Below are 25948 nucleotides of genomic sequence, written 5' to 3'. Positions count from 1 at the left end.
TGCAAAAAGGTCAGTAGGTATTCTTAAATGGCTCAATATACATATATATATACACACACACACATATATATACAGTGTTATTGTATATATTTTTATTTTTCATGTAAATATTGTAAATGTATATATTTTATTTTTATTCTTTATATCTATTTATGCTACTTTTCTACACTTGAATGGGAGCACATGCAACTGTGGAATTTCCCCCCAGGGATCAATAAAGTATTTCTGATTCAGAAAGGGGGTTAAGTAAAAAAAAAAAAAAGCTGGATAGTGCTGCTTTTCTATACTGACAACACAAACACTAAACCACACAGCTGCACCTGTCTAAAACCTGTTACGAAGAGTTTGCCTTCATGTAGCAGCCTCCAGAACAGCTTCACTGCTCCTTGCCATAGATCCTCCAAATGTGTGGAACTTCTACTGCAGAGAAGAAGAGCGCTCTTCCAAAAGATATTCCCTCGTTCAGTGTTTTGATGACGGTGGCGGAGAGCGCTGTCACCACACAAACACGTTGCAAAATCTTCCACAGGTGTTCAGGTTGGTTGACATCTAGTGACTGGAGGCTCGGCATGTGATTCACGTCAGGCACGGCCATCTGTTTTGGAACTGTGTCTTCATTTTTTGTATTTTGGTCTCATTGGAGGTACATCCGGGGGCCAAGCAACAACTTTGATGTATTTCGTTGTACATTTGGACCGGTGGGCTCTGGGGTGAGCCGCTCTCTCGGAAGCAGGGGGTGTGGCTTTGGCTTTGACAAGCTGACCGGATCTTTACGGGATTTCTCATAACGTTTGTAACAGAGGGATGTTATGCAATTCGTAATTAGGGTCAATGGAATCTGTGCAACTCTTGTTAGACCTGCAATTCAGAAGTTCTTACAATACAATAACCCCACCCTCCTTAACCCTAAAGTCCAGTTTGGAGAAGCTCAACGTTTAGTTTGGGGTTTGGTGAGGAAGATCTACTCGTAGACATTGTTCCTGTTTGCCAATGTATTTGTTCTTCACCATATTACATCATTTTGTAGTTGTTATTTGCAACTGATGCATCAGCAATCCAGGCAGCAACTACTTGCCACTTATGCCTTATGTTGACTTTTACATCTCACCTATAAGATCAGTTGCAACAGTTCTGTTAATGCCAACGCGCTGTCACTTCACGATCTGCTGGTGCATCAATTCAGCCAGCGACTACTTTAATCACCACGGCAATGGCGCCCTTCCTTCTGAATGTAACAGTTTGCTGCGGAGGCCTGCAGCATATTCAGTATCGTCAAACTATATGACCAAAGCGCATCCTCTGTGGTCTACCATCACCATGAACGCAAAACAAATAATCAAAAGAAGAATCAAAAGACAGGCTTGTTTTTTGTGTCACTGAGATTTCTGCACATTTAAAAAAAAAAAACGACACGTCACGCGTCCCCGACTGACTGATTAGGCTCGGGCTCCCTTTGAACTGTCAGAATGTGAGGCAGCCATGTTTCTGTTTGAGGAGACCAGCGGTAACCTTAGATCTGGACCGCTGTCGCCGCAATAATTGCTGCCATGGTGACAAAGGAGAGGAAGGAGACGGAGAGACGCTGAGAGAAAAGGGGAGAGAAGACACGTGATGTAGTGCTCAATGAATGGTAAATGGACCGCATTGATATGGCGCTTTTCTACCTTAACAGACAGATCGTCCGGCTGCTTTCTGTGTTTTGATGGGTTAACAGAAGTAACCAAGTGCTACAGTATGTGTGCAGGGATTCCCCACAGCGTATTATAGCAGACACACATACATACAGATCATTTTATATGTCTTGTAATGTGCCTGGAGGAGATCTTTAAACATATATCAATATTCAACATCCTGTTTTTGAGCATCTGTACACCAGAATATTTCAGGGTTTTGTTGAGCCATTTCATGAAAAATGGATACTCTTAAATCATCATACTGTACAGCAGTACGAGCAGTACCATGGGCCTCATTTTCCAAATGCCAAATCACTCAGCTCAAACTGGTTGGTTTGCTGAACTGAATATTTCTGCCAACTTCAATAGCCGGAGGAAGAAAATCAGCTCTCAACTGTGCAACATACCATTAACCAGTTGGGAAAAGTGGAGGCAAACAGCTCAGTCCATTCCATGTGAAGGAAACAAGAGGTATCCATGTAAATGTGTGTGTGCATGACGGAAATGTATGTCGGTATAACATATTGTCATATTGTTAGTTTTATGTTTACACTTAAGATTGATCCCTTGCTGTCCAATGTCTGGCCCCAACATGCTCTTTAAATGCATGACATTAAGGAAATAATGACGCCCTTTCATGGGACCTTTAAGTCATCTTGTGGTAAGCAGGAGCTGCACTTTCTTTTCAGGTTATTGCGGATCCACCTACAGTACCTGTGCTGCATCCCTTCCCTGGATGTATGGCATTTAATTAGGGGAGGAGGACACAGGAGAGCTCCAGGCAAAAGAATATGTTGTGACTGAGGCCAGTTATCAACTTGTCACTATACCCTCTGCTAGCTGTAATGCTGTCTGGGCCTATATTGATCCCCATGTCCCACAAATCACTCACAAAACCACCATAGTCGTCTCCAATTACTCTAAAGTTCAGGGGTACTTGCACAAAAGCCTCTCTTTTTGGACTTGATCAGATATCGTCTCTCACCTCCTCATATCTCAGGGGACACTGGATGATCTCAAAGAACTGACTCAACCCAACCTATTTCGGCAGCTACCCGCACAGCATTCACCACTACTACCACTTCAGAGTAACTACCACGCTCAATGGCACATGGCGCGTGACATTACTGTGGCTTACCTCTGCGACTTTGTGGGGAACTCCATCTCCCAGCACTTCCCTGTAGAAGCACTGCTGGGTCATGTAATAGGTGATGCCGCTGGTTCTCTTGAAGGCATCTTTCAGCCGCTTCAATTCCACATCCGTGACTAGAGAGGGAAGGACGGAAAAAGAGAAGTGATTAGGCACGTTGCGGTTGAGTTCAAATGTGTTTAAATGCTATAAACCAGATTCACTCCACCTCCATTGAACTAGGAACCGTCAGCAGCAGAGGTCTCAAAATTCCCAGCAAAGAAAGTATACGATTTTGATAAGGGAAAGAAGAATGTTTTGGTTTTTGTGCTTTGGGTGAAACGACCCAAAAATAGCGTGACAGAAGGGTATTTGTGGAAAAAGAATGTAACTGTTCTGACAAACAGCTGACACTCGGCTGACGTGTGAACAATCAAAATTAGCAGTAATGAATAATATGGACAGTCATAATATGTCAGGAATTTGAACATATTTCAAGAATTGACCATTTATAGCAAACAGTGACGCAGTTGGACGAGGCGGAGCAGGCTCTGCTCTCAGAGGGAGGAGGTCTTAAACAATCTGAGCAGCAACGAGGATTTCGTTTGAGCTCAGTTTTAACGCTGAAATCTTAGCCCGTGAGAATGAGATTGTGGCGTTGAAGGGAAATGCTGCAGCATGACGGTTCCAGCAGAGTGGTCGTGAGAAGTGTCAGGCTACAATGATCGCAGAATCGATCGCCTGCGAGCGCCGCACAATGTAGCCGGGTAGGTTCGGCTGCAGTTCCTGAGGCAGGTCAACACGTTTGTTTCATATATGTTTCGTTTAATTGGAGAGATTTTGATTGCGTTAGTCAGATTTTGCACTTGGTTGGTTGGTTGTTGGCGAATACATTCAGCCTTCAATAAGTTCATACTTGTATTATTATATTACAGATAGTTCTCATAGATTGCATACAGTCTACGATAGTTCTAGTCTAGAATATGAACATTACTTACTTAATTCACACCAGAGCTAAAAAGAAGAGTGAATATTGGACAATTGTTTGTTGTTATTTCCCCTTGACACTGGTGTTGCTAAGCTAGGCTAAACACATGTCCGAGACCTGTCCCCTGTAGAGGTCACACACAGGTCAAACCGATACCCATCTTTTGATTTTGGTTGAGACGGCCAACAAGTGGTTCACACAAAATGTTGGACTGTCCCTTTGATTCAAGACAACTATGTAAAATGTAATGTTCTGATACATTATACAGAATCAGAAATATTTTATTGATCCCTGGGGGGGGGGGGGGGGGGTATGTGCAACACCTCAGTACAATACTGCAATCAAATTGGTTAAACGCACACACACACACACACACAGACTCAAAAAGAGGTCAAGGTCTTCTCATGTGAGGACTTGTGCTAGTGCAGAGCTGTAACCATCAGCAGCATCAGCCACGTAGCACTTCATACAACACACATCCTATTGTCTTCCGCTGCTCTCTGATAAAGGCTTCCACTTCAGGTCAAAGCTATGTCACAGTGTGTGTGTGTGTGTGCGTGTGTGTGTGATACCAGGATGGAGTCCCAATGGCAACAATTACCTTGCTTGCTCTGCTGCTGCAATGAAACACATGCAGCTATATTGTCACTCCATCCAGATCAAACACCGGTGGAGCTTTCCAGATGGAGCTGCACACTGTGCAATGTGCTGTTGGCTGAACTGGACCACCACCACCACCACTCAGGGGCCGGTAGAGATGAGGAGACATTACCGCTAGCATCAACCACCAGCCTGTAACTTCATAAATCGAGACGTCCACTGGCCTAACATTCATAAAAATCCCAAATTTGGATTTTAATTAATAATTGAACCAATTCTCTAATCTAAAACATACAAAAGATTTGCTGGTTACGAACAAGTTTGGGCAAATAGTTGGTCAAAAAGACATTAATTGCTTCGTTATAGAGAGGATGAATGTAAAAAAAAAAAAAAAAGAAAGACTTGCATATCTTGGTGGGCTCATGGAGTTTTAGCCTCGTTTATCATAAGAATTGCATGTCACAGAAAATGGGGTTATTTTAGCTTCTTCTTCCCCTGGAGTGTGGCAATGTAACATATAAATCCACTCAGTGAAAAACGTCTCTGGGTACAATTTACTGCGAGGCTGAGCTCATTACCATTATTACCATTACCATAATTGACTTGTTCTTCCTCTCATAATTTCACCCAGGCAACCACAACTCTCCATCAACAATCGGGTCGCATTTAGAGCAGCAGCGACTAGTCGATTGAAAGAAAATTAACAGACAACTCTTTTGATAATCAATTAATCGTTTCAGTCATTTTTTCCAGCAAAAATGTAAAACGATCTTTGGATTTTGGACTATTGGTTGGACAAAAGAAGCAATTTGAAGACGTCACTTTGAGCATTTTCCACCATTTGTTGACATTTTATAGACTCATCGTGAAAATAATCGGCAGATTAATCGATAATGAAAGCAATCGTCAGCTGTAGCCCTCGTCACATTGCTGGTATTATGCTAGTGAAGGGGTCTGAATACTTTCTGAGTGCACAGTACATCTGGTGATAAACTCTTTTGACACTAGCCTGTAGAGGGCGGTAGAGTCCATCTGGCCTCTTGGTTCAAACTTGAAGACTACCCAGCTGGTCAAGACATGCTCACCCCCCCCCCCACACACACACACAAACACACAAACACACAGCAATGTGCAGTATGCAATCCAGGGTCTAAGCACAGAGGGTGTCGTATGCTGTGCCGACTGTAAAGCCCCTTGAGGCAAACGTGTGATTTGTGATCTTGGGCTATATGAACGACATGGACCTGACTTGTAGCATGTTGGGTGGCAACACATTAGAGCAATCAAGTTCTTCTAGCAGAAGTAATGTAATGAACTACAACTGGAACATCATACTCATACTGAGCAATCGACCTTTCAAAGCACTACCACTGCTTTTCCTTTACAGTTTACATTGACTTCTCAACAGTGTGCTTCGCACAGTTTGTACATTCAAATAAACTGTCAAAATACATATCAGATTTGAACCTGAATTACTCCAAAACTGTATTATTCTTCAACCCCAAATTGATTTTCAGCATCATCATTTTATACATTTCACACCCAGCTACAAAAATGGATGGCCATATTGCCGTAAAATCTTAAATGTGCTATAACAGCGCAAAAAAACACACACCAAACAACTCCATCCACAGACCAAACAGCCCAAACTTGCTTGTAAAACGAAGACCGTATAATTTGACTTCAAAGGCAAGGAAAGCAGCCAAAAGTAATTCTAGACTACTGAGAAAAAAAAACCCATTAAGTGTGCACAAGGAACTGGATTGTAATTCTTGCTTGACTTGAACAGAGCAAGAGAAAATAAATAACAGATAATGAATGAGTAGTGAAAGAAATGACTGCTGTTGGGGGGGGGGGGGGTGTTAACAGGTAAAATAGAATTATTTAAATTAGTTACATGTAACGCACTGGATGTGCAAAAAGGCCTGTATCTCACATAGTCCAAATGACAGCAAACTGAATGTAACCCATGTATACAACAGTCAAGACTTGATGGCAGGGTTAAACAAGGACACTTGCATTGCTCACACACACACACACACACACACACACACACACACACACACACACACACACACACACACACACACACACACACACACACACACACACACACACACACAGCTCATTTGCCCCTTCTATCTGGACCTTTTAAAAAGTATACCTTGGTTTGCCTGGTGACCCTTTTTGCTCTCCACAGTAACCATTAACCACTCGTTTCTCAATCAGAGACAGAACACAGTTTCACTTTGACTGCTGTCAGTTGGCTTTAAACAGGCAAAGCAAACGCCTTCAAAGAACGGCCTTGGCTGCATGAATCTGCTTTTTTTCCTAATACTACAAATACAGTGCTGCGTTTAAATCGGGCACATGACTCTCCAGCAGTTAGATAGATTCTCTCTCCTACAAACCCTCCATCCTTACCGTCTTTACTGCCTAGTGTACAAACAAAGTGATCTGAAGAAGCAAATGATGCAAATAAATTAAAGGAAACTGCTGTGGACAGCAACACCAGGACGCTGGTCTTTGACAGAATTGATGCAACTGGGGATTGATGAGGAATTGGTGGGTCTTCAGGGAATTAAACAGAGCTGTCAAAATGAGGGGGGATCAGCTGATAGTCAGGGTATTATTTCACCTTCTTTTGCCTCCATTTGCTGTGGGATGTTTATAAGAAAGGAGAAGCAGCGAAAGAAGTCGAATGTGTGTGCAACTACTATTCAGGCTTTTGTCCTGACAATGCAGATCAGCAAGAACTGGACTGGAGCTTTGAAACATTTCCTGAGTTATTAAGCACTTGCCACTGCAGGCCATTTGGGTACTGTAGCTGCATTAAAAAGGAACAGGTCAACATTCTTATTTCAAGGAAGCAGTAGAAAAACTGAAGAGTAAAAAATGCAAAGTTGTGGTTTTATGGGGATATGTGCCGGACTATTTCAGTGACTTCCTGGAGACAACATGACTCCAGGAAGTCATTGCACTCAGCAAGCAAAATATGCCTGAGATATAACCTGTTATTTAGTGAGCTTTAGAGGTGAGATTTTACTACCTTTGGACAGAGCCGGGCTAGCTGTTTCCCCCTGTTTCCAGTCATTATGCTCGGCTAAGCTAACCTTCTGAAGCATATTTCCCAAAATGTCAAACTATTCATTTGATAGGATCATTAAATTAACAGATGACTTTGTATTTTTGCATGTTTGTGAGCACAGGTCCACAGAGGGGTCAGTCCCGGTGGCTGACCAGCCATAAAAGCCTATTTACGGTGCAAAATATATAAAATACAATATGCAAAATAATGCATTCCCAAAGTCAAACACATCCGTTATCATGCTGCAGGGTTGTGATTTGCACCATTCCCTTTGTTTCTTTATGGACCCTTTAGAAGTCAGTAATGAAAACAGATTTCTTTCCAAAGCTCAACTCCAACATAATTCTGCTTTGGCCCCTAACGAAGACGGTTATGTGCTTATTAAACTGCATAAATAGGAAAGGGGGTATTGCTCACATGGCTACAGAGAGGAAAGTGAATTACAGCGAATGACCGTTGCGTCTGAAGATGGGAGAAAAAACAAAAAAAGAACTCATAAAAAAAAACAAATGAGAAAAGAGTCAAAGTCAGAAGAAGGTTTTTCACAAAGCAGAGGCATGCGGAACTCAGACCAGCTTGGTACTGAGGATATGTTGTTGCTATATGGAGGCAGACTTGCAATGCAGAAGAATCATAAGGACATTCACAAGAAAAGAATCAGAATGGAATAAGGTTTTGGTTTTGGTTATATAAGGCCACCACTCCTTTGTGCTCCAGGTACAGCAGCTGTCAAAAATGCCCCACTGCGCTCCATTACAACAAAGGAACCGTTTACTGATGCGCAGCGTGGAGAGTATCTGAATTTTGGAACGGCACAAATAAAAACCAGCAATCTCAATTAATGATATCCACAGATATCGTGACAGGCGTTACCGCTTTGAGTAAAGAAAAAAAAAAAGAAAAGAAATCTTGTCTATTTTTCTGCTGTGGGTTTAAGGCTGCATTTGAAGTCCAGTATTTGTTTCCTGGATATGAAGAGAGGTTGTCTAAATTCTATCCAAATGACTTTTCACTGTATGACGGTGTCAATGTAGATGGATGTCCCATTAACAAACAATTAAGGATGCGCACACAGCAAAAGGGGGCAGAAACAACCAAATTCGGGCTTCACGTATGGAGCTGGTGCTGATGTGGCTCCTACAAACTCTCAGGTTGGCAGTTTGGTCTACTGACTGCAAGGGATAAATCTGAGGGATGGGGGGGAAACTGTAAGAGCAGCACTTGCCGCTCCCCCCTCACCACCAGTGAGGCGCTGAGCAAAGCCCTTAACGTGGCCAAGAGATGAAGCTCTGGTTGCACTGGGTAGCTCCCAGGTGTTTAAGTGTGTAACTGTAAGTGAGGAGCAGGGCTTTCCTGCAAAAAAAAAAAAAAAAAAAGTATCACTCTCAATGAAACTGCTCTGGTTACATTTCTTTTAAAAAATTACCCACAGTGACACAATGGGCAACGTGTCCCAGAACAGCAGGGTGATGCTTTTATTGCTCCGAGTTGAACTCAATATATGAGCGGGCAACATAATCCCAATTGGAGTGCAGAGCTGATTAGTGTCGAAGTGCTGAATCACGGGCTTTAGCAACCCTGCAGGCAGCCAATCATACACAGAGTGCACAAAGCTCCGGCGTGAATAGAGCACCCTTGTGTGTGTCTTGTAAGGTAGGAGCTGACTGTATTCGCGAGACAAGAAGCATCAAATCTTCCGCAGAGAGTCTCTCCTTCCTCCTCTCTAATGCTACATTGTCTGCAGTAAAACCCTCATCTCTCACAGCTAGACACTTCACATCCAGACATTTGACTATTTGGCAGATTAACAGGTAATGAAAATAAGCATTAGTTGCAGCCCTAAAGCCCTCTTCACTTTAACAAAATAACCCAGACTTCTCAGCTACGTCACTGTTTTATTTCGTATTAATACGAAGAAGCCCTGCGAGACCTTAAATAACATCTACAGCATTGCACATTTCGGGGGGGGGGGCGACCATGAACAATGGCCCCGGTTCACGTCTGGCCCGGGGGCGTTCGCTGCATCTCTCTCTCTCCCTCCCTCTCTCTCTCATTTTCCATCATCTCTCTCTAATGTCTGTAATAAAGGCACAAAAACGCTCCCCGAAAAAAATATGTATAAAGACGGTATAAAAGTTTGATCATCCTGTGTGAAATAAAATGGTTAAGAAGAGGCTCTGTGCCAAACTGTTTAAATATGAGTCATCCTAGAATGCAGGTTCCCATTAACAACTGCACCCCTCACAAGAGCCATACAATGATTCTGAAAATAACGGATGAATTTCACTTTCAGAAAAGAATCTCGTTTAGCCAACTCATGCGCATTTGGTTTCCACGGAAACTCCACTACGGGCCACTAATATACCGCACATTCTAGGATTAGTATCTTATTTGATCTTAGTGAAGTGCATTAAACAAATCCGCTTGCTGACACTGCAGATTGGTTTCCGTTTTTTCGGCCAATTAATTTCCGCTCGTGAGACCTCATCAAGCTCACGTTATCTCAAACTGGTTGCTTTGTCTGATTTCAGTCCTGTTGATTGGGCGTGTGGGAAGGTTCCAGGCTTGTGGGGAGACTGCCTTTTAAACGCTGGGCATTTATCAGTGATGTACACACCTCGGATAAAACAATGACGCACAGCATGTTAGTAAATACAAGCCGATATGATATGATGGCGATGATGAGCAGGCGGACTCTAGTTTATCCACATGAAAGTCACATTGCACGCATTAATCTCGTAGCTGTGGCGGCTCGTGTGTGTGTGTCGTAAATAACCAGGGGGGTCGAGGGGCTCGTTATCTAGACTATGTGTTGCACCTTCACTCCGGTGAGCCCTGCGCTCACTCAATCTCTACGGTGACAGGGTGGTTAATGGACAGCCTGCTGACAGTTCATCCACAGCAGTCCACTGTCCACTGGAAGGAGGTGGATCGAGCAGCCAGCCAGCCAGCCAGCCAGCCAGCCAGCCAGGCAGGCAGGCAGCCTATTAACAACTCACTACTGACCTCCTCCATTTAACTTCTGTTCTGAAGTCTGTACAGACACACCAGGGCCAGCGGAGGCTGTGTTTGTGTGCATATTATTGAAATCAAACCGTTACTTTACACTTATCTTTTTCAGGTGGCTGAATGCACAATGCTTGTGATGAACACGTTACCACCTTAGCAGAAAAATCCATCTTAACATCCACTCAATGCCCAAGACGTTACAGCATTCAGCATTAGATATCTACTGTACATTCAGGTCGTGTTTGACATTGATTTGAGATGCTGTATTTTCCCTCCATCTGGCTCTGGCTGCACTGGTCACCTGCCCAGCCCGTGGGTCTCTCATCCCTTGGATTTAGCTTTCTGGTGCAGCTGGGCCACAGAAGTGGAACCAAACTCCTTCCAGCTGGAAAGACTTCCAGCTGTGTGATATAGCACGAAGTATGGGACTCTTCCCTCAAGTGACATCTGCCTCACTAAATCATTGTTTCTATGCTTTTAAGTTGTTGAGAGTATCAAAACAACAACTTCAATGACCGTCTACACCAGTGGTTCCCTTTTAGCTTTCGACCCCTTAAAGCAATGTCTACTGGCCACCCACTGTCGCTGGATCTGCTGGTTATGACATCTTCTATCAGTGTAAAGTGAATACCTTTGGGTTTTTCGACTGTTGGTCAGACAAAATATGCAATCTGACATTCTGACATTTTACAGACCAGCCTTAATAGTTTATCATCAGCATGACAAGTTAAAATTCACAACATTCAACTACAATCTCTGCTGGCTCTCATTTCCTGACTCTAGTTTCACTCAAGTCTGCAATATAGCAAGGCTACTGAAAATCCAAACAGTTAATAAAGAAAATGTCTCGTTTGTGAATTAGTGAGAAGAAGTGTTCCATTATACTACTGATCCAACTCGATGACAAAATAGTACTACCAGATAATAGCAAAACTGTTACAACTAGATGGACAAACGGGGATGGAAAACAAAGCGGTCCACATTATGGAGAACACTTTGTGTATTGTTGATGCTGTGATGCAATGGGTGTATTCTTGGACACTGGGCTGCATTAATTGCAATGGTTGCCATTCAATGCAGAGCAAACAATGGGTCCGATATCTGCAACTGCCCCAACACACTTTCCACACACACACACACACACACACACACACACACACACACACACACACACACACACACACACACACACACACACACACACACAAAGCCTGGGACCATTACATACAATAGGTATTGCCAGATACGCAGCACTGCATTTTTAACTTTTCTCTCTCTCTTATACTGTTCACACACACCTGCATTTCAAGCACACACACACATACACACACACACACACACACACACACACACACACACCACCTTACTAAATTATCATGGCAGCAGAGCGGCAACCAGCAAAGCCTCCTGCTGTGACTTAATATTTGCTGTCCTATGAAATAAGCTGGGCCTGGTCGGCCTGCTGCTACCCGGCGAGCCTGGAAACACCCCGGCAGGGAGCACCGAGGAGTCAGTAGCAGCATGCAAATACTGAACTCACGTGAGCCCAGGTGGTGAACTGTCAACAGGCAGGCCTGCAGGAAGAAACATACAGGGAGTGCTGTTCTTAAAAAGCTCATTTCACCCGTGGGCATGACACCTAACATTCATCATGAGGCTGCTGCTGATAGGGAAAGAGAAAAACAACCCAAAACAATAATATCAATATGTCTTTTTGTATATTTTATAAAAATCCTCATAATGATACTATAATCCCTTCTGTTTAGCATAGGCTTTGTCTTCTGCTGCAGGCTGTGAAGTCCAGTGGCAGTAATATCTGGGGAAAATGAATTATCAAACAACAATAACAACTGGGTGCAGTAGAGCCATTTAAAAAAGGAAGTCAAATCCCCGAAATTCTCAAACTTTCAAAATCAAACCAAAATATAATAGGCCTTTTTCACTCAAGACATTTTGACACAGCAGGTGTAAATAATAAAATGAATGATGGCTGAATTCCATTTAGCTGCTTCAATTTCAGAGTGTCAATTTTCTGCTGTCATCGCTTAGTGGGACACTTGAATCGAACGGACATATCATTAATGTTATTAGTAACACCTGTGTTTTTCCTATTAAGACAAGCCCTTTGGACTTTGTTTACTCTACTCTATTGTGTTTTTGGCTGCCTTGTGTTGCAAAGCTGGTCCCCTTTACAACAGCCATTCTTGCTAGGTGTCATAACAGACGTTATCCACAACTTACAGCAACCACAATGGAAGCTACCATGGGAGCTATTGTGAGAGCCCCGCAGCTACATGCATTGTCCGCAAGCTGATAAAAAAAAGCTACTTAGAACACGACCAATAAGATGAGGCACCTGAAAACAGAATATACCAAGTTCACACAGGTGGTCGTAGATAAGACAGCACTGAATTTATCACTTAGGAAAAATGTTTTTTTTTTGCCGCCTTACAGAGTTTATGGAACCTCGGTACGGCCCAACGTTACCATCACGACACTGTATATCTGAGGCTGTCATACCGGACATTTACAATAAGGTTTGTGGCCATTTACATCACTGGCCCTGTTCATACCTGGTATTAACATGCGTCCCGGGTGATCCGATCACAAGTGGAGGTGGTCTGGGCCGCACATGGCCACATTCTTTTAGCAGTGTGTATGCCTACTCAACTGACGTCCTCTGTGTAAGCGGACGTACATACTCATACACTCATTAAAGAGTAAAACAAGAAGAAGAAGACCCACAACGGCAGGCAAAATAGATTCTCATGGATGGAGTAAACACGCTGTCTGATGCTGCTCTGCCTCAACTCTCTGCGATTTATGGAGTTTCCCGATCGACAGATAACTTAACTTGTTGTTAAAGTAACCGCTAACTGTAGCTGCTGTTAGTTGGCTCAGTTAGCCGTGCAGCTAGTGGTCCTCTGCCCGGACCGGGAGCTCAGAGCACCCGGGGAGTGTTGGTGTTTACACCGCAAGGACAGGAGCTTTGGGCCGCCAGGAGGAGGAGGTTTAATAAAGCTCTTTGTGAACTCTTTGTGCACTGGGCAGCTGTTATTTGGGCAAATAAAAGTATTGCATCAGATTCCGTCTTGTCATAGCATGTGTAGAGGCCATTTAATAAGATTATAGATCACAATAAAGTATGCACCTATTGTGCACCTTTGCTAATACTAAAGGCTTAAGACTATATGTTACTGATTAATATCAGATGACGTCAAAGACCACAATGATTGAGTAACTTTCAGATTAAGGAGACTGTTCAACAGCCTGCATAACTGATAATTAATTGTTTAACTGAACATTAGTCATTTATCAAAAATAAACATTCCAGTCATCTAGAAATGCACATACATGTTTAATAATGCCTAATGACTTGCACCATTGAGTTTGTATCAAGTTTTTCAATATTTCAGTCAAATGTCATACACAGACATACTGTGTACATGGAGGTTGCATGTTAAACTGTATCCTAGACAGTCCTGCTTTCTATAGCCAACCTAAAAATATACTTATATATGATACAGCACCACTGTGTACCATTCACATTGCAACAATCTAAACGAGAGATCATCTTGCAATCAGATCCCACCAGCCGCGATCGCTGTCAACATGCAACAGTAATCATGCCCACATTATTACATTACAGTACTCAGTTCTCATGGGTCGGACCACATCCACATGCTAACGTGGTATTTTGCGCAAACATCTGTTAAGAACTACCATTAACGACAAATCTGGGCCAGGGGCATAAAGTGAGGGCTAATGGCCCCTTCCCTACTTCTTACCCCCCTACTTCCGGCGTCCGTACTCAGACCACCACCCATCTTCGAACTCTGCCTTCATTTTGATCTCAACCACACACAAGTAAAGTTTCGTGACGCTGTCTTGCATGGTTATGACGCTATCGCATTGACAAAATCAGTCCACAGACAGAAAGACATAAACACCTGGCAAAGTCCTCAAAACTGCTTCTCTGGTAGTTCCCGCTACAGTAGGTGTCTCCAGGACCACATTTTGCCATGATGGCACAGACTCACAAGGTGAAAACAATACCAGCCACGCGCTGTCACGGCTGGTAAAAACAGCCTGACCATGTTTCCACAGCAAACACCACACTGGAAGCTTTTATGGCAGCAGTAGACAAATCTACATCCACAAACCAGGAGCACGAGGTAAGAATGCAAAGCAGCGGTCTATCACCTAGGCTGATAAGGCCTGCTGACGTCAACCAGAAATGCAAGGCTATGCAGTTCTCAGGTGACCGTTAGTCAGTGTGTCAGAGCAGTTAGAGTGAAGACCATGGTTGTTGTGTTACTAAACTGTGTGGTGGTCGACCACAAAGGTTCAAATGGCCCGTGAAGGTGTTCCAGGGACTCCATAGGAAAATGTATCAAGTAGAACCTGATTTCAAAAAACATTTATATATACCCTTATACATCCTCCCCAGCTTTACCTATACAAACAGACATACACTTTCCAACTGGGGCCTGTCTTGCAACGAAAAGGCCAACACAGTCAGGCTGTATGTTTGAGTTATCCAGCGTCAGAAAAGACACTGGCTATCAGGGAGCTGCCCATCTACTGACCTCTTTAACCAGGATTTCTACGGACATGTTCGCGTGGAAGGCGGGGGTAACGCTGCCAGGTGTTACAACATAATGCAATGCAATAAAACTGCTCCACAATCTATGGCTTCATAATTACCATAGAGGTGAGTCAAAACCTCTGGCAAGGACAAACAGGAGTTCTGCTAACTGAATATTATCAGGCATTATCGGGATATACAGTCAGCTGCTACTTTGGAAGTATTCTTTCTCCACTGTAAATTTCCATTTAAAAAAAGGACATTACTTTAAACATTAACCTTGAAGTTACTCAACACAGAATGACACTAGCCTTCTGGATAAGTTCCCAATACCATTTTTTTCCCCTATCAATTTTGTACATTAACGGAGCCAGTGAGCCATAATCACCTGGTCAGGGCTATGACATTAAAATGTCGAGCATTTCAAGACTTTGCCATTCAATCAGGAACAAACACTGCACCAGAACTGACCCAAACTCAAAAACTGGACTTCTTTAAATTGCTGCATTTATTTAAACAAGTCTGGCACAGCGACGTAGCAACCTTTAACTCTACACTCCCGTTAACCTTGTGGGCAACCCAGCTGATTCAATATTTGGACCTCAAATGACTTTTCTCTTGAAGTTATGCACGCAGCTTTGAGCCTTTGACTACTTTTCAAATGAATTTTATCACACATGCTAATTTTGCACGCCAATGACCCCCCCAGGACAGTTTCTTTTAACACACTCTTAAGGAAAAAGGGAAGAGGACTTGCAACTCAGTTCTCCACTCTGGCGTAGTGGACAGTTGTGTCCACCTCCTGTTTTGGCTCGTTACGAGGGAAGTCTGTTAAATCTCTGCACTAATTAGCAAATGTACTCTTCTAGATTGTGGCAGAGACCTGTCAGTGCTGAAATTCCTTGTGTGCCTATACAGATTGATGAAATCCGTAAAAGTATTGAGAACCAGCGCAGCAGTATGATGATGTGATTATGCTCTATATGACTTCAAATTGGGAACAATTTCTCATCTCTTATCCATTTCAAACCTTTACTGTAATTTAATTCATCACATTCATAATGCACAAACGTATCCGGCACTGATCCAACTGTTCTTTTTAAGAATACTTATGCGCTCCGTCTAACAGTCTGAGCAGATGCAAATATTTAACCATCAAGTCATTTATTTTACAACACAAGGCTGTATAAGGAAGTGTACGCGTGTCGTCCCTTTATGCTGCACACGCACAAACACCACAGAGCAAAAACATGACAAAAAACGATTCATTTTGATGGACAATTGGGTAACCTATTTTGTGTCTATAGTGGACACAAATATCTCCAACAACAAAAAATACTAGTCATAGACATATGGAAGCAATAACACAATGTTGCAGTTAGAAACAAAGTGAACCGAGAGTGCACAATCAACTCTCAAAATTAGGCTTGAAGGAAGTCTGAATGATCCTGGGTTTACGACAGGAACACATCAAAGCCTAACCTATCCAACAGGATGCTCCCTGACCATTATCCTACTGGTGTCCTACTAGAGTGAGCTTCCATGAAAACTGACCCTATAATTGCTGCAGTCGAGCCTGCTGTGGGAATTAGGAGGGCTGCCATGTGACTGGTCAGATAAGGCTGGATGGCTGGATAATTCCACTGCCTGTGTGTGTGTGTGTGGTCACATGTGATCATCAGAGTGGGAATGGCAATCATCTCGAGGAATGTCCAACCTGCCACACATGGAGTCGATATTGAGAAGATGCCATTTAAGCGATAGAAGCCACAATACGTCAAGGTTTGTTCAAACATGGGGCTCCTGTGAGAAAATAACAGTAAAGAATCCTGGCTTTAAAATAACTTACACTTCAAGTAAAATACCATAATCATTTAGATAAATATGAATGCAGAGGACTGGTCAGTCTAACTTCCCAAGTAGGACCCTGGTAAAGATATGACACTGTCCTGGATGAATGTGTAACAGCCTCTGGTGGCCTGGAATCCAGACTGGCAAAGCTCAGCTGTTGCCAACCCAGGGAGGGAGTAAAGTGCAACAAGAACGCCATCAGGGATAACATCTCATGTGCTTCCTCATAAATGCTCACCCACATCTTACATAAGTGCACCGAGACTCAGACTATGCATCAACCACAACACAGCTTTATCCGACAGCAAAACGCTTTCATAAAAAGGCACCTGTGATTCCACAGGAGGTGAAATACATTAACTGGCGTTGCAGTATATACGGGCCAAGGAGACCCCGCTTTTGACGTTGATCAGAGAGCAATCGATGTCTCCCGCAGTGTGAGGGCTAAATTCTAAGAGACTAAATGCAGCGACAGCAACGTGAGGCACATCTGTTTGTTGTTCCGCCAAACGTCCTGACCACACAGTTAGCTAGATCATGTGTGTACAGTTAAGCAGAGGCAACCTGACAGTCCCCTAGCACAAACACTGACGATTACCGTTAGCACACATCACATGGCTAGGCTTGAAATCCGCCAGACGAAGGCAAAAACAAACAGTCTGGAGACATTTCCCTCTGGGAACTTAGCTGTAGCGACCCAGCTAACTAACTGTCTTGGCTAGAAGACAGGGTAGCATTAAGCTAGTAGCAGCAGCACAGACATTAACCTTACTCAACGTTAGCTAGCTAAGGTGATAAGGGCTAACGTCAAGCTTAGTGGTAGACTGTGGTGCCAGCCAGAAAGTTCGCACACATTCAAGGCGGTCTCCACAACTGTTTTAGCAAATACTGCTAATCCAGCCCATCCCTCGTCGTTAGCCAACACTTGCACCACAGGCAACGCTTTCGTAGCTATGGAGGGAACGTCATGCCAAGCACGGTCCAAAAATCTGTCAATTTTACGTGACCTTCCTTGTAAGCGAAGACACGAGCCTCATAAAATACCAGTCAGTACCAATCCCATATTGCTAGGAAGAATAATTCAATTCGGCATGAAAATAATCCATACAACGACGTTTAGCTACAAATTATGTAAGCTTTAATTGCTGGGAAACGCTTACTACTGCAGCCCCACGTAGTGCATTTTTGGGGGAAGGCGACTGCGGAAAATACAGGCTTAGCTATTGTTAAACTTAACGTACAATTAAAATTCGTGAGGCTTTCCTACATTTTTCTATGCCGAATTGAATATTAGATCCTTGCGGCTCCGTGGAGACTGTGTGTTACTTTTTGACAGGTGGCTGCCTTATTCAATAACCAAAGCCACTTAAACCGCTAGGTTTCAACGGGTGGTCAGGACGTCCTCCTCTTGTGTACCGGGCTAGCCTAAAAGCTGACAGTTAGCTAAGCTAGCGCAAGAGGATGATTTAGCCCATTGCTTTTCGACTTACCTCTCTTGACGGCCTCGTCATACGACAGGAATCCTATCCTCGACTCTTTGGCCCCCATGCTCCCCTCATTTCATTGCGATGTGAGGAAATAAACGTTATGAACTGAGATGATCAGAAGAGTTCTTCGCCTTATGCGTTTATTGTGAAATGGGTTCCTGGTTGTGTGTGTATGTGGTGAACGGGTGAATGTTTTCAGTGACGCCTCCATTCTGTCACATGATCTGACTCTACAGGTCAGTTGATCAGCTCCTTCAAACGCTTGTAAACACAACCGACACGACAGAAAGCTGCGTTTTATTTTGATCTCAGTCACTTCATAGTGTTTTCCATCTGTTCCTGGAATTACAAAAATGCATTTTGACTGATTATGCGCAGTCATACCAAGCTGTCAATGTGTGCAGAGTGTGTAGTGTCGGTTGCAAAGAAGTGCGAGTAGCACCATCTTGTGGTTACAACGATCGCTTACATCCACCACAGCGACCTCCAGTGGCACGTAGACGGAGAGTTAGTACGTAGTACAGCACTTTAAAGTTTTCATTATCTAATTAAATAATGTGTATTATGTATTCAGTTGCAATTTAACATATAGCATATAGCAACCAGTTCATTTCGTTTTATATGTGGTTAGTGGTGGCTCATTGCCTTTCTCAGGTTTACGGCGAGGCTTTCCGCCAAGCTGCATTGAGAAATGTACCAGTTTAAGCTTGGATTGCTCATACGCGAGGTACCCTTCTCGTAAAACCCCACTTTACACCTCTTTGGTTTTGTTTGGGGACATTCACGACTTCGGGACGTACCCAACACCCGAACGACAATTTCAATACACTTTGTTTGTGCACAATTTGTGCGGTATCTCTTCTGTTTTCTTCCACCAAAATGTACCACGCGGACAAAAATGTATGGACATTTAGTGGTCACCGGCGGACCGTTTTTAATGTTTTTAAAGCACCCCCACCCCCAAATGTCCAGATTTTAGAATGGAGTTTGGCGTGACGCTCCGTGCGTACGACAGCTTAGTCACCTTCCTACGTCACCTGTTAGAGTGTGGACAACATGAAAGAGCCGGCCGCGCGCCACAATCATTATACCGGGACAGAAGCATGAATATGTTAATGGGCATACGACGACGCTTGTTTTGATAGCAAGAGAGGTCGGCTTACACGGCAGGTTGCTTCATCTTTTTTTTTTGTTGTTGCCTTGATTAGGCTTCGCTGTATCGTTCATAACTGACCGGAGATGGGACTCGAAGTTTTCCTTTACTGGCCGAACATTGTTGGTGAGACAACACTTGGTTGAATTCTTTAAAGGAGCTCTGTTTTGTACTTGTCGTGTTGTGTTGCAGGAGCGACAACCGCGAACCCGGCTAAAATGAAATTGGCCGGTACTATATACCCACATTAGCAAGACTGCTACAATATTACAGTACTAGATAGTTAATTAAGACGAAGAGGGTCACCAAACTGTGATTTTTAGACGACGAAATATGTCACCGAGCTAATAAAAACGCATTCATTACATTTGAACTTTGACTCTTGCTAAGGGTAACGTCAGGACAAGCGCCGCATGTCTGCCACTGAATGGAAGAGTTCCCTTCACTCGGCTGTTCCAGTGAGTTCTCTGTGTGTGTTCGTCTCTTGCAGGATACTTTAGGATTGGCCTTGTGTTTGCTGCATGGGCTGCCTACGAGACACCAGCAGTCTTTGTCTCTCTTTACTCAGTCTCCGTAGCGCTTGATGGTAAAGTGCCCTGCTTGTGCTGATAGTTTTGAAATTGTGCTCGACGCTGGTTTGTGTTGGCATCAACACTTCCAGGTGTTGCATTGAACATGTCTCCAGCACAATAAACCTCATGCAGAGAAGGAGAACCGCAGGTGTAGTTGATAATAATAACAATGTCTGTCTTTCATTTACCTGTCATTAATGCCATTAATAACACCTGTGCTTTACCTGCTATGAGAAAAATGGTATACAGGTCATTTTCACAGAAGGCAATGCGCGTAGGTGTAAATAATAAAATGAATGATGGCTGGGTTCCATTTAGCATGAAAAAGGCCCATTATGCCGCTTGCAGATTATGCATTTTGCACCAATTTCAGAATGGATTATTTAAAGAAAAAAGAGCAGAAGACTATCAGTGTAGTATTTTTCACAACTAATAACATTAATCCATGAATGTAATGGAACTACTGTATGTAATTAATCAAGCTGCATCCTATCATATCATATAATAAATTGACTTCACCAAATGGGCAGCTTTTATTTTAAATTAAAGGTATTATTGGTCACATTCTGATAATGACACTGCATGAATGCACAGCTGGAATACAGGCTCTTTAAGTATTACATGTAGGTACAGTTGCATCCAGTTTAGAAAACCCAAAGATGCTTTGGCAGGAAGGAATAGTTACCAAGTGTGCAGGACATTGCGCGCTCTGTTTTCTGTGCAGGAGTGGACGGCTGGCTGGCGAGGAGGCTGGACCAGAGCTCCAGGTTTGGGGCCTGGCTAGATGTAGTGGTGGACAACCTGGGCAGAGGCATGCTGTGGAGCCTGCTGTTTGAGGTCTGATGGCTGCAGAACAGTCAACATATACAGTATACACACATTCACGCTAAGCGCTCACGTTAGGCTATGATGTTACCATATGGTTATCATGTAAGCATTGTTTTTAGATTTACATTAGCGACACACTTCCATTAGGATAGAACAACAGAAAACAGGTTTTCTGCTGCTTTAGCAAGGGCTGCTCATTATTTTGGAATGTTTTAACACCATATACAATATGATACTTGAGTATCATCAAGACAGTATTTTTTCAAGACTAACCCTAATCCTATACACACATTTCATCTAAGACTATAATACAAACTTGAAATACAAATCATATCTACCTCCAATAGACCATTTTCCAACCTAAACCATAATGTTTATATATAGCCTAGTGGTAATGGTTTTGCAGGATGAAAATCACCTTCTCAGTACATAATCTATCATAAATAAGTGCATCATATCTGCGCTTAATTCATGGTAGTGTAAGATAGACTTCATAGGACTACCAAACTTTTAGTCTCTGGAAACCAATGGCTGCCTGGAAGGTAGGGAAAAACTAAAACAAACCAAAAGAATCAGAAATATAAAACTTAATGGATAAATACAATTATGGTTGGTACCTTTTTAAAACAATGCGATATTATTTTCAGGGTTTTTAAAAATAAAAATGCTTAAATACTCCGTAAAAGCTGACCAAAAGCTGTTTTTCTCAAATACATTTTTTATTGAGCCCTTTGGTCAGTAAAAAGATAACAAGGAATCAGTTGTTTCTCAGTTAACAATTATAAAGCCAACATATGTGGTATACAGGTATCCATTTGACATCCAATCAGTATGTAAGACTGGAAACAATACATTGGAACAGTAGTAACAACAAACTAAACTGATGAGAGAAAAGGGGGGGGGGCAACAAATCCCATCACTCCAACCCACCCTGTATGTCTTTACTCACTCATTCTTTCCCATTTGTATGATACTGTGAAATACTCCAAAGATGTAAAATGTTGATAGTCTTCTAATTTGAAGCATCCGGGGCTTTGGAGACAATATCAAAAATGCCAGACCCAAAAGGTTGAACTTTAGAACACATGGAAAAACCCATGGCTTAAAGTTGCTTCTGAGAACTGGCATCACCTTTGGGAGAACGTCCAGATAGCTTTTGTGTAGCTTCACTTTAGAATAGTGGAGTCTGTGTGGTATTTAGAATTGAATTAAACAGTGTCCAGCATTGTTTGAGGTTTGTGTGTATATGCTGAATCCCTTCCTCCCACATATCATGATTTTTGAGGGTAATGATGAACGCAGTGTCAGAAAGCTGGATCTGTGTAGGAGATCATGGGTCTTTCAGCAGGATAATGACCCAAAACACACTTCATAGAAAAAGGTGTGGGAAGGTCTTAAAATCAGCATCTTGAAATTAAATCCACGTTGTAAACCATATTTAAAATGGTGTGCATTGTTCGTTTGTCTGATGTCCTGTATGTGTTGTGTTACAGTGGGGCTGGCTGGTGTCGGCATTGGAGTGGTGTGTGTTTGTGTGTAACCACAATACCAGAGGTGACCAATGGAAGAACAGCTTCGCCACCAGCCCTCGATTCATCCAAGCCATCATGGCAAACGGTAACCAGTCTGTCACCGCGAACAAGTTGGTGTTGAGATGCTGTGCAGCTCGAGACAAATCACAGACTCCGTGAGTTCATTTGAACCTTGTGTGTTTGGTGCTGTTAGGGTTTCGGACACCTCTTGGCACGTGGGTGGTGAGCGGGCTGCACTGCCTCCCACTGTGGCTGTACGGGTATCAGTGGGGTTTACTGTCCCACTGGCTGTATCTGCCTCCCTGGATCCAGGCTCAGGGCACCCTGCTGCTGGCTGCAGGCCGCCTGCTGGCTCTGTCAGTGGAGGTAGCAATAACCTGTGATAATCAGGAGCATGTTGAAGAGTATTGAATATTGTATTGAATTGCTCATATTTCACATTGCATTTGCTCATGTAAAGCTACGTCGGAGCCAAACGTCCCATCTGTTTCTCTGCAGATATGGTGTATATGGACACACATTGAATACCTCGCCATCGACGATCCGGAAGAGAAAAAGAACTGAAGGACACTCGGCAGAGTCAACTTATACTGTCTGATACTATTCTATTATTCCAACAATGGTTATCTCCAAAACTGAAAAACTCGAGGCATTGCTATGGGAGAATGTGGTCAAATGAGCCACATTTTGAACTTAAAAAATGTGTTGTGTGTGGCTGTTTTAGAGCTGTAGCAAGAATAGCATTTTTGACCTCTCCCTTACTTCATGTTCTCACTCTAGTTAAACATCTGAACTTCTCTTTTTAGACCCGTGAACACGATTGGTTTTGTGTATCTTACCCCTGTTGCTGTGTTGGAACAGACAGTGGGCACTCGGATACGTGTGAAAGGGAAGCCTCTTTGGTTTGTTGACCTGTTTAAGGGAATATGAATCTTATTTTTGTTGTTTGTTTATAGGGAACGCAGCGGCGGGGCCGTTACTCTGCAACCTAAGCAAAGACTGAAATGAACAGTTTCTGAGACTGTTTATAGGCCGGTTAGAAGTGTGAAAATGTTTCTGTTGGCGAGAGTATTTGTGATTACTGTAATTTGCTTTATGAAGTGACACCAGCAACCACAGGGAGAGGCATAGATCACACCAATATTGAATAGAAAGCCTGCATCTGCAAGGGATTTCAGTTTTGTGTAAAACAGTAGTTTAAACTCTACTGTACAGCACTAAAACTTACTCAGTGTATGTTTTACATGTGTACCTGTTTAGCCTTTATGATATCTACGATAATCCCACATGAATCGGTTCAACAATGTTTATTCACTGGAATCATACATATATGTCATCATTATTCCATTAAGCCAAAAAAATACACTTTATACCTTTTGTTCAAGTCCTTCCAAATATTCACTACATGTATTATATGAGTCTGGATAGATATGGATGTAAACTGCAACTTGACTGGTTATTCCATTATACCAGTTTTATTTTGGCAAAAGGCTAACTCTGGGTTGGAGGGAAAAAAAAACCCATTTCAACCTCTATAAAAAAAAATTCCACAAAAATGCAAAGATAAAGCATTTCTACCAAACCAGGGCTGTGTCTCAGGGGTTTATTTGCAAGACGGTCATGTGACGGCAATCATATTTAATGTCTAATGTTTTTGCTTTTGTGCAAATGCTGTGAACGCTTTGTTCCCCTGCAATAAAATGCTGAAAGACAGTTCCAGGAAGTGTGGGCTTTGTCCACCACAATACAACACAACGCAGAGTTAGAGCCACCACACATTGGGGGACGGTACCGTTGAAACAGGAATGGGCGTCCACCAACTGTTGCCACAAAGTTGGAAGAACACTATGGAAGGGGCCCAAACCATGAAAACAGTCCCGGACCATAGGTACACTTTAGTGTGTCCACATACTTTTGGCTGTACAGCGTATTGTAAACAGGTCATAACGGGGGGGTCCACCAGTGAAGGATGGAAACTAAGTGGGTTGTGATATAAAATACATTTAATATTTATTACCATCAACGGTTCTTGTATGTTTACAACACTTGTTTGGGTGTGTTTCATTTCACTGGGATGTGAATCAGTTCTTTGTGGCATAAACACAGAGGAAAATGCATGTGGAGTTTGTGATCAATGATATAAGTTTTAATGTTTTTTTTGCAGCTAACAGTGAAGCAGTAACAGGACAACAGTGAAACATCCCCTCATCACATTTGGTTGTCAATCATCTGACCACGCGGGCTGTCGGGAGAGATAACAGCTTCTATCTTTAACTTTGTCCATCTTTCTCGGATAGCCCCACGCTCCCCTTTGACCCCCAGCCCACCCCCTCCAGCACTGAAACTATGGCATTCCCTCTCAGAAATCAGTAGATCCCAATGATGTCAAGTCAAAACCTTGTCTCGTATATTTCATCAGTCAGCTGGTTTCTCAGGGTTATTGTTCAAGGGAAAAAAAAAACAACCCTAAAAACACTTCAACACTGTTTTTAACAAAAAAAAAAAAAAAAAAAAGCACGTCTGGGTTTGTTTCCTTTATCCTGCCGGCCGTACAGAGGACGTGACATCATGGCCAGATATTGACAGTTCAGCTGCAGTTGGGACAGAAGATGCTTCATGTCAAAATCATTGAAAAGGAGCCTTTTCTAGAACTTTCACAGGTGGTCCAGAGAAAAGTCCATCTCAGAAGACGCAGAAATCGCTTGCCAGTGGCTCCAAAACAGTAGCCCTAATAGAGCAGAACGCCATTCAGCAGGACATGTGACATTTTATTAAAAGCAGTCAGTGTAGCTGAAGGAAAGAACTAAATAAATCTGGGATAGACTAATCATGATATCTAACAGTGTAGGAGTGTCTAAGGGTAGGTTTTTCAATTCAATTTTTGCAATTATTCACTTTGGAAGACAAGATGATATGTATTTATCATTTGTCACAAGCCCAACTCTACTGTAATATACTGTTGTCTGCAAATTGTCCAAATCTTACTGCTTGGAAATACCGACTGCAGGTTAACATTCATTTCCACGTCTGCCCCGGAAACACGTTCTCTGTCTCCCGGAGGGAGAGGGTGCGCCCGTTAAAGTCAAAGCACCGAGACTGTAGCTGAGCGTCCTTTTAAGGGGGCTAAGGCTGGACCTCCTCAGCTAGAGCCACTCACATCACTGCTAGAGAGGGAGACGTCCGACAGCACTGAAGCAATATAGCAAGGCAAAGCTCGTTTTCTTCATTCACTTAAAACACAGCGGGGTAACTTATCAAAGGCATCACATTTTCAGTCATGTTGCAGATATCAGTGCCTAAATTTGTTGATTTTCACATTTTCCACCAGTGAGAAGGTTTCCGAGCAAAATCTCATCACTTGTTTCTCTGCAAAGCCACAAATGTCATGCTCACTTCATCCAGGACTCTTCACTCGGCGCTAATAAAGGCTCAGTTCACCCGAATCAATCT

The 25948-nt window shown here is 42.8% G+C and overlaps 1 protein-coding gene across 1 annotated transcript in view; it reads right to left on the bottom strand.

The window, feature by feature from the left end:
• Positions 1-18556, bottom strand: part of usp32 (ubiquitin specific peptidase 32) — a 50532-nt gene extending 31976 nt beyond the window's left edge. The window contains exons 1-2 of the mRNA XM_070905931.1: positions 18417-18556; positions 2812-2939 (exon numbers count right to left, since the gene is read on the bottom strand). Coding sequence (XP_070762032.1) covers positions 2812-2939; positions 18417-18474 — 186 coding nt within the window. The 5' untranslated portion in view covers positions 18475-18556. The remainder of the gene's footprint in view (positions 1-2811; positions 2940-18416) is intronic.
• Between the last annotated feature and the right edge of the window lie 7392 nt (positions 18557-25948).

Source organism: Enoplosus armatus, chromosome 5, assembly GCF_043641665.1.
Source record: "Enoplosus armatus isolate fEnoArm2 chromosome 5, fEnoArm2.hap1, whole genome shotgun sequence".
Classification (NCBI taxonomy): domain Eukaryota; kingdom Metazoa; phylum Chordata; class Actinopteri; order Centrarchiformes; family Enoplosidae; genus Enoplosus; species Enoplosus armatus.
The sequence above is the reverse complement of the archived record's forward strand: the minus strand, read 5'-3'. Positions and strand labels throughout refer to the sequence as shown.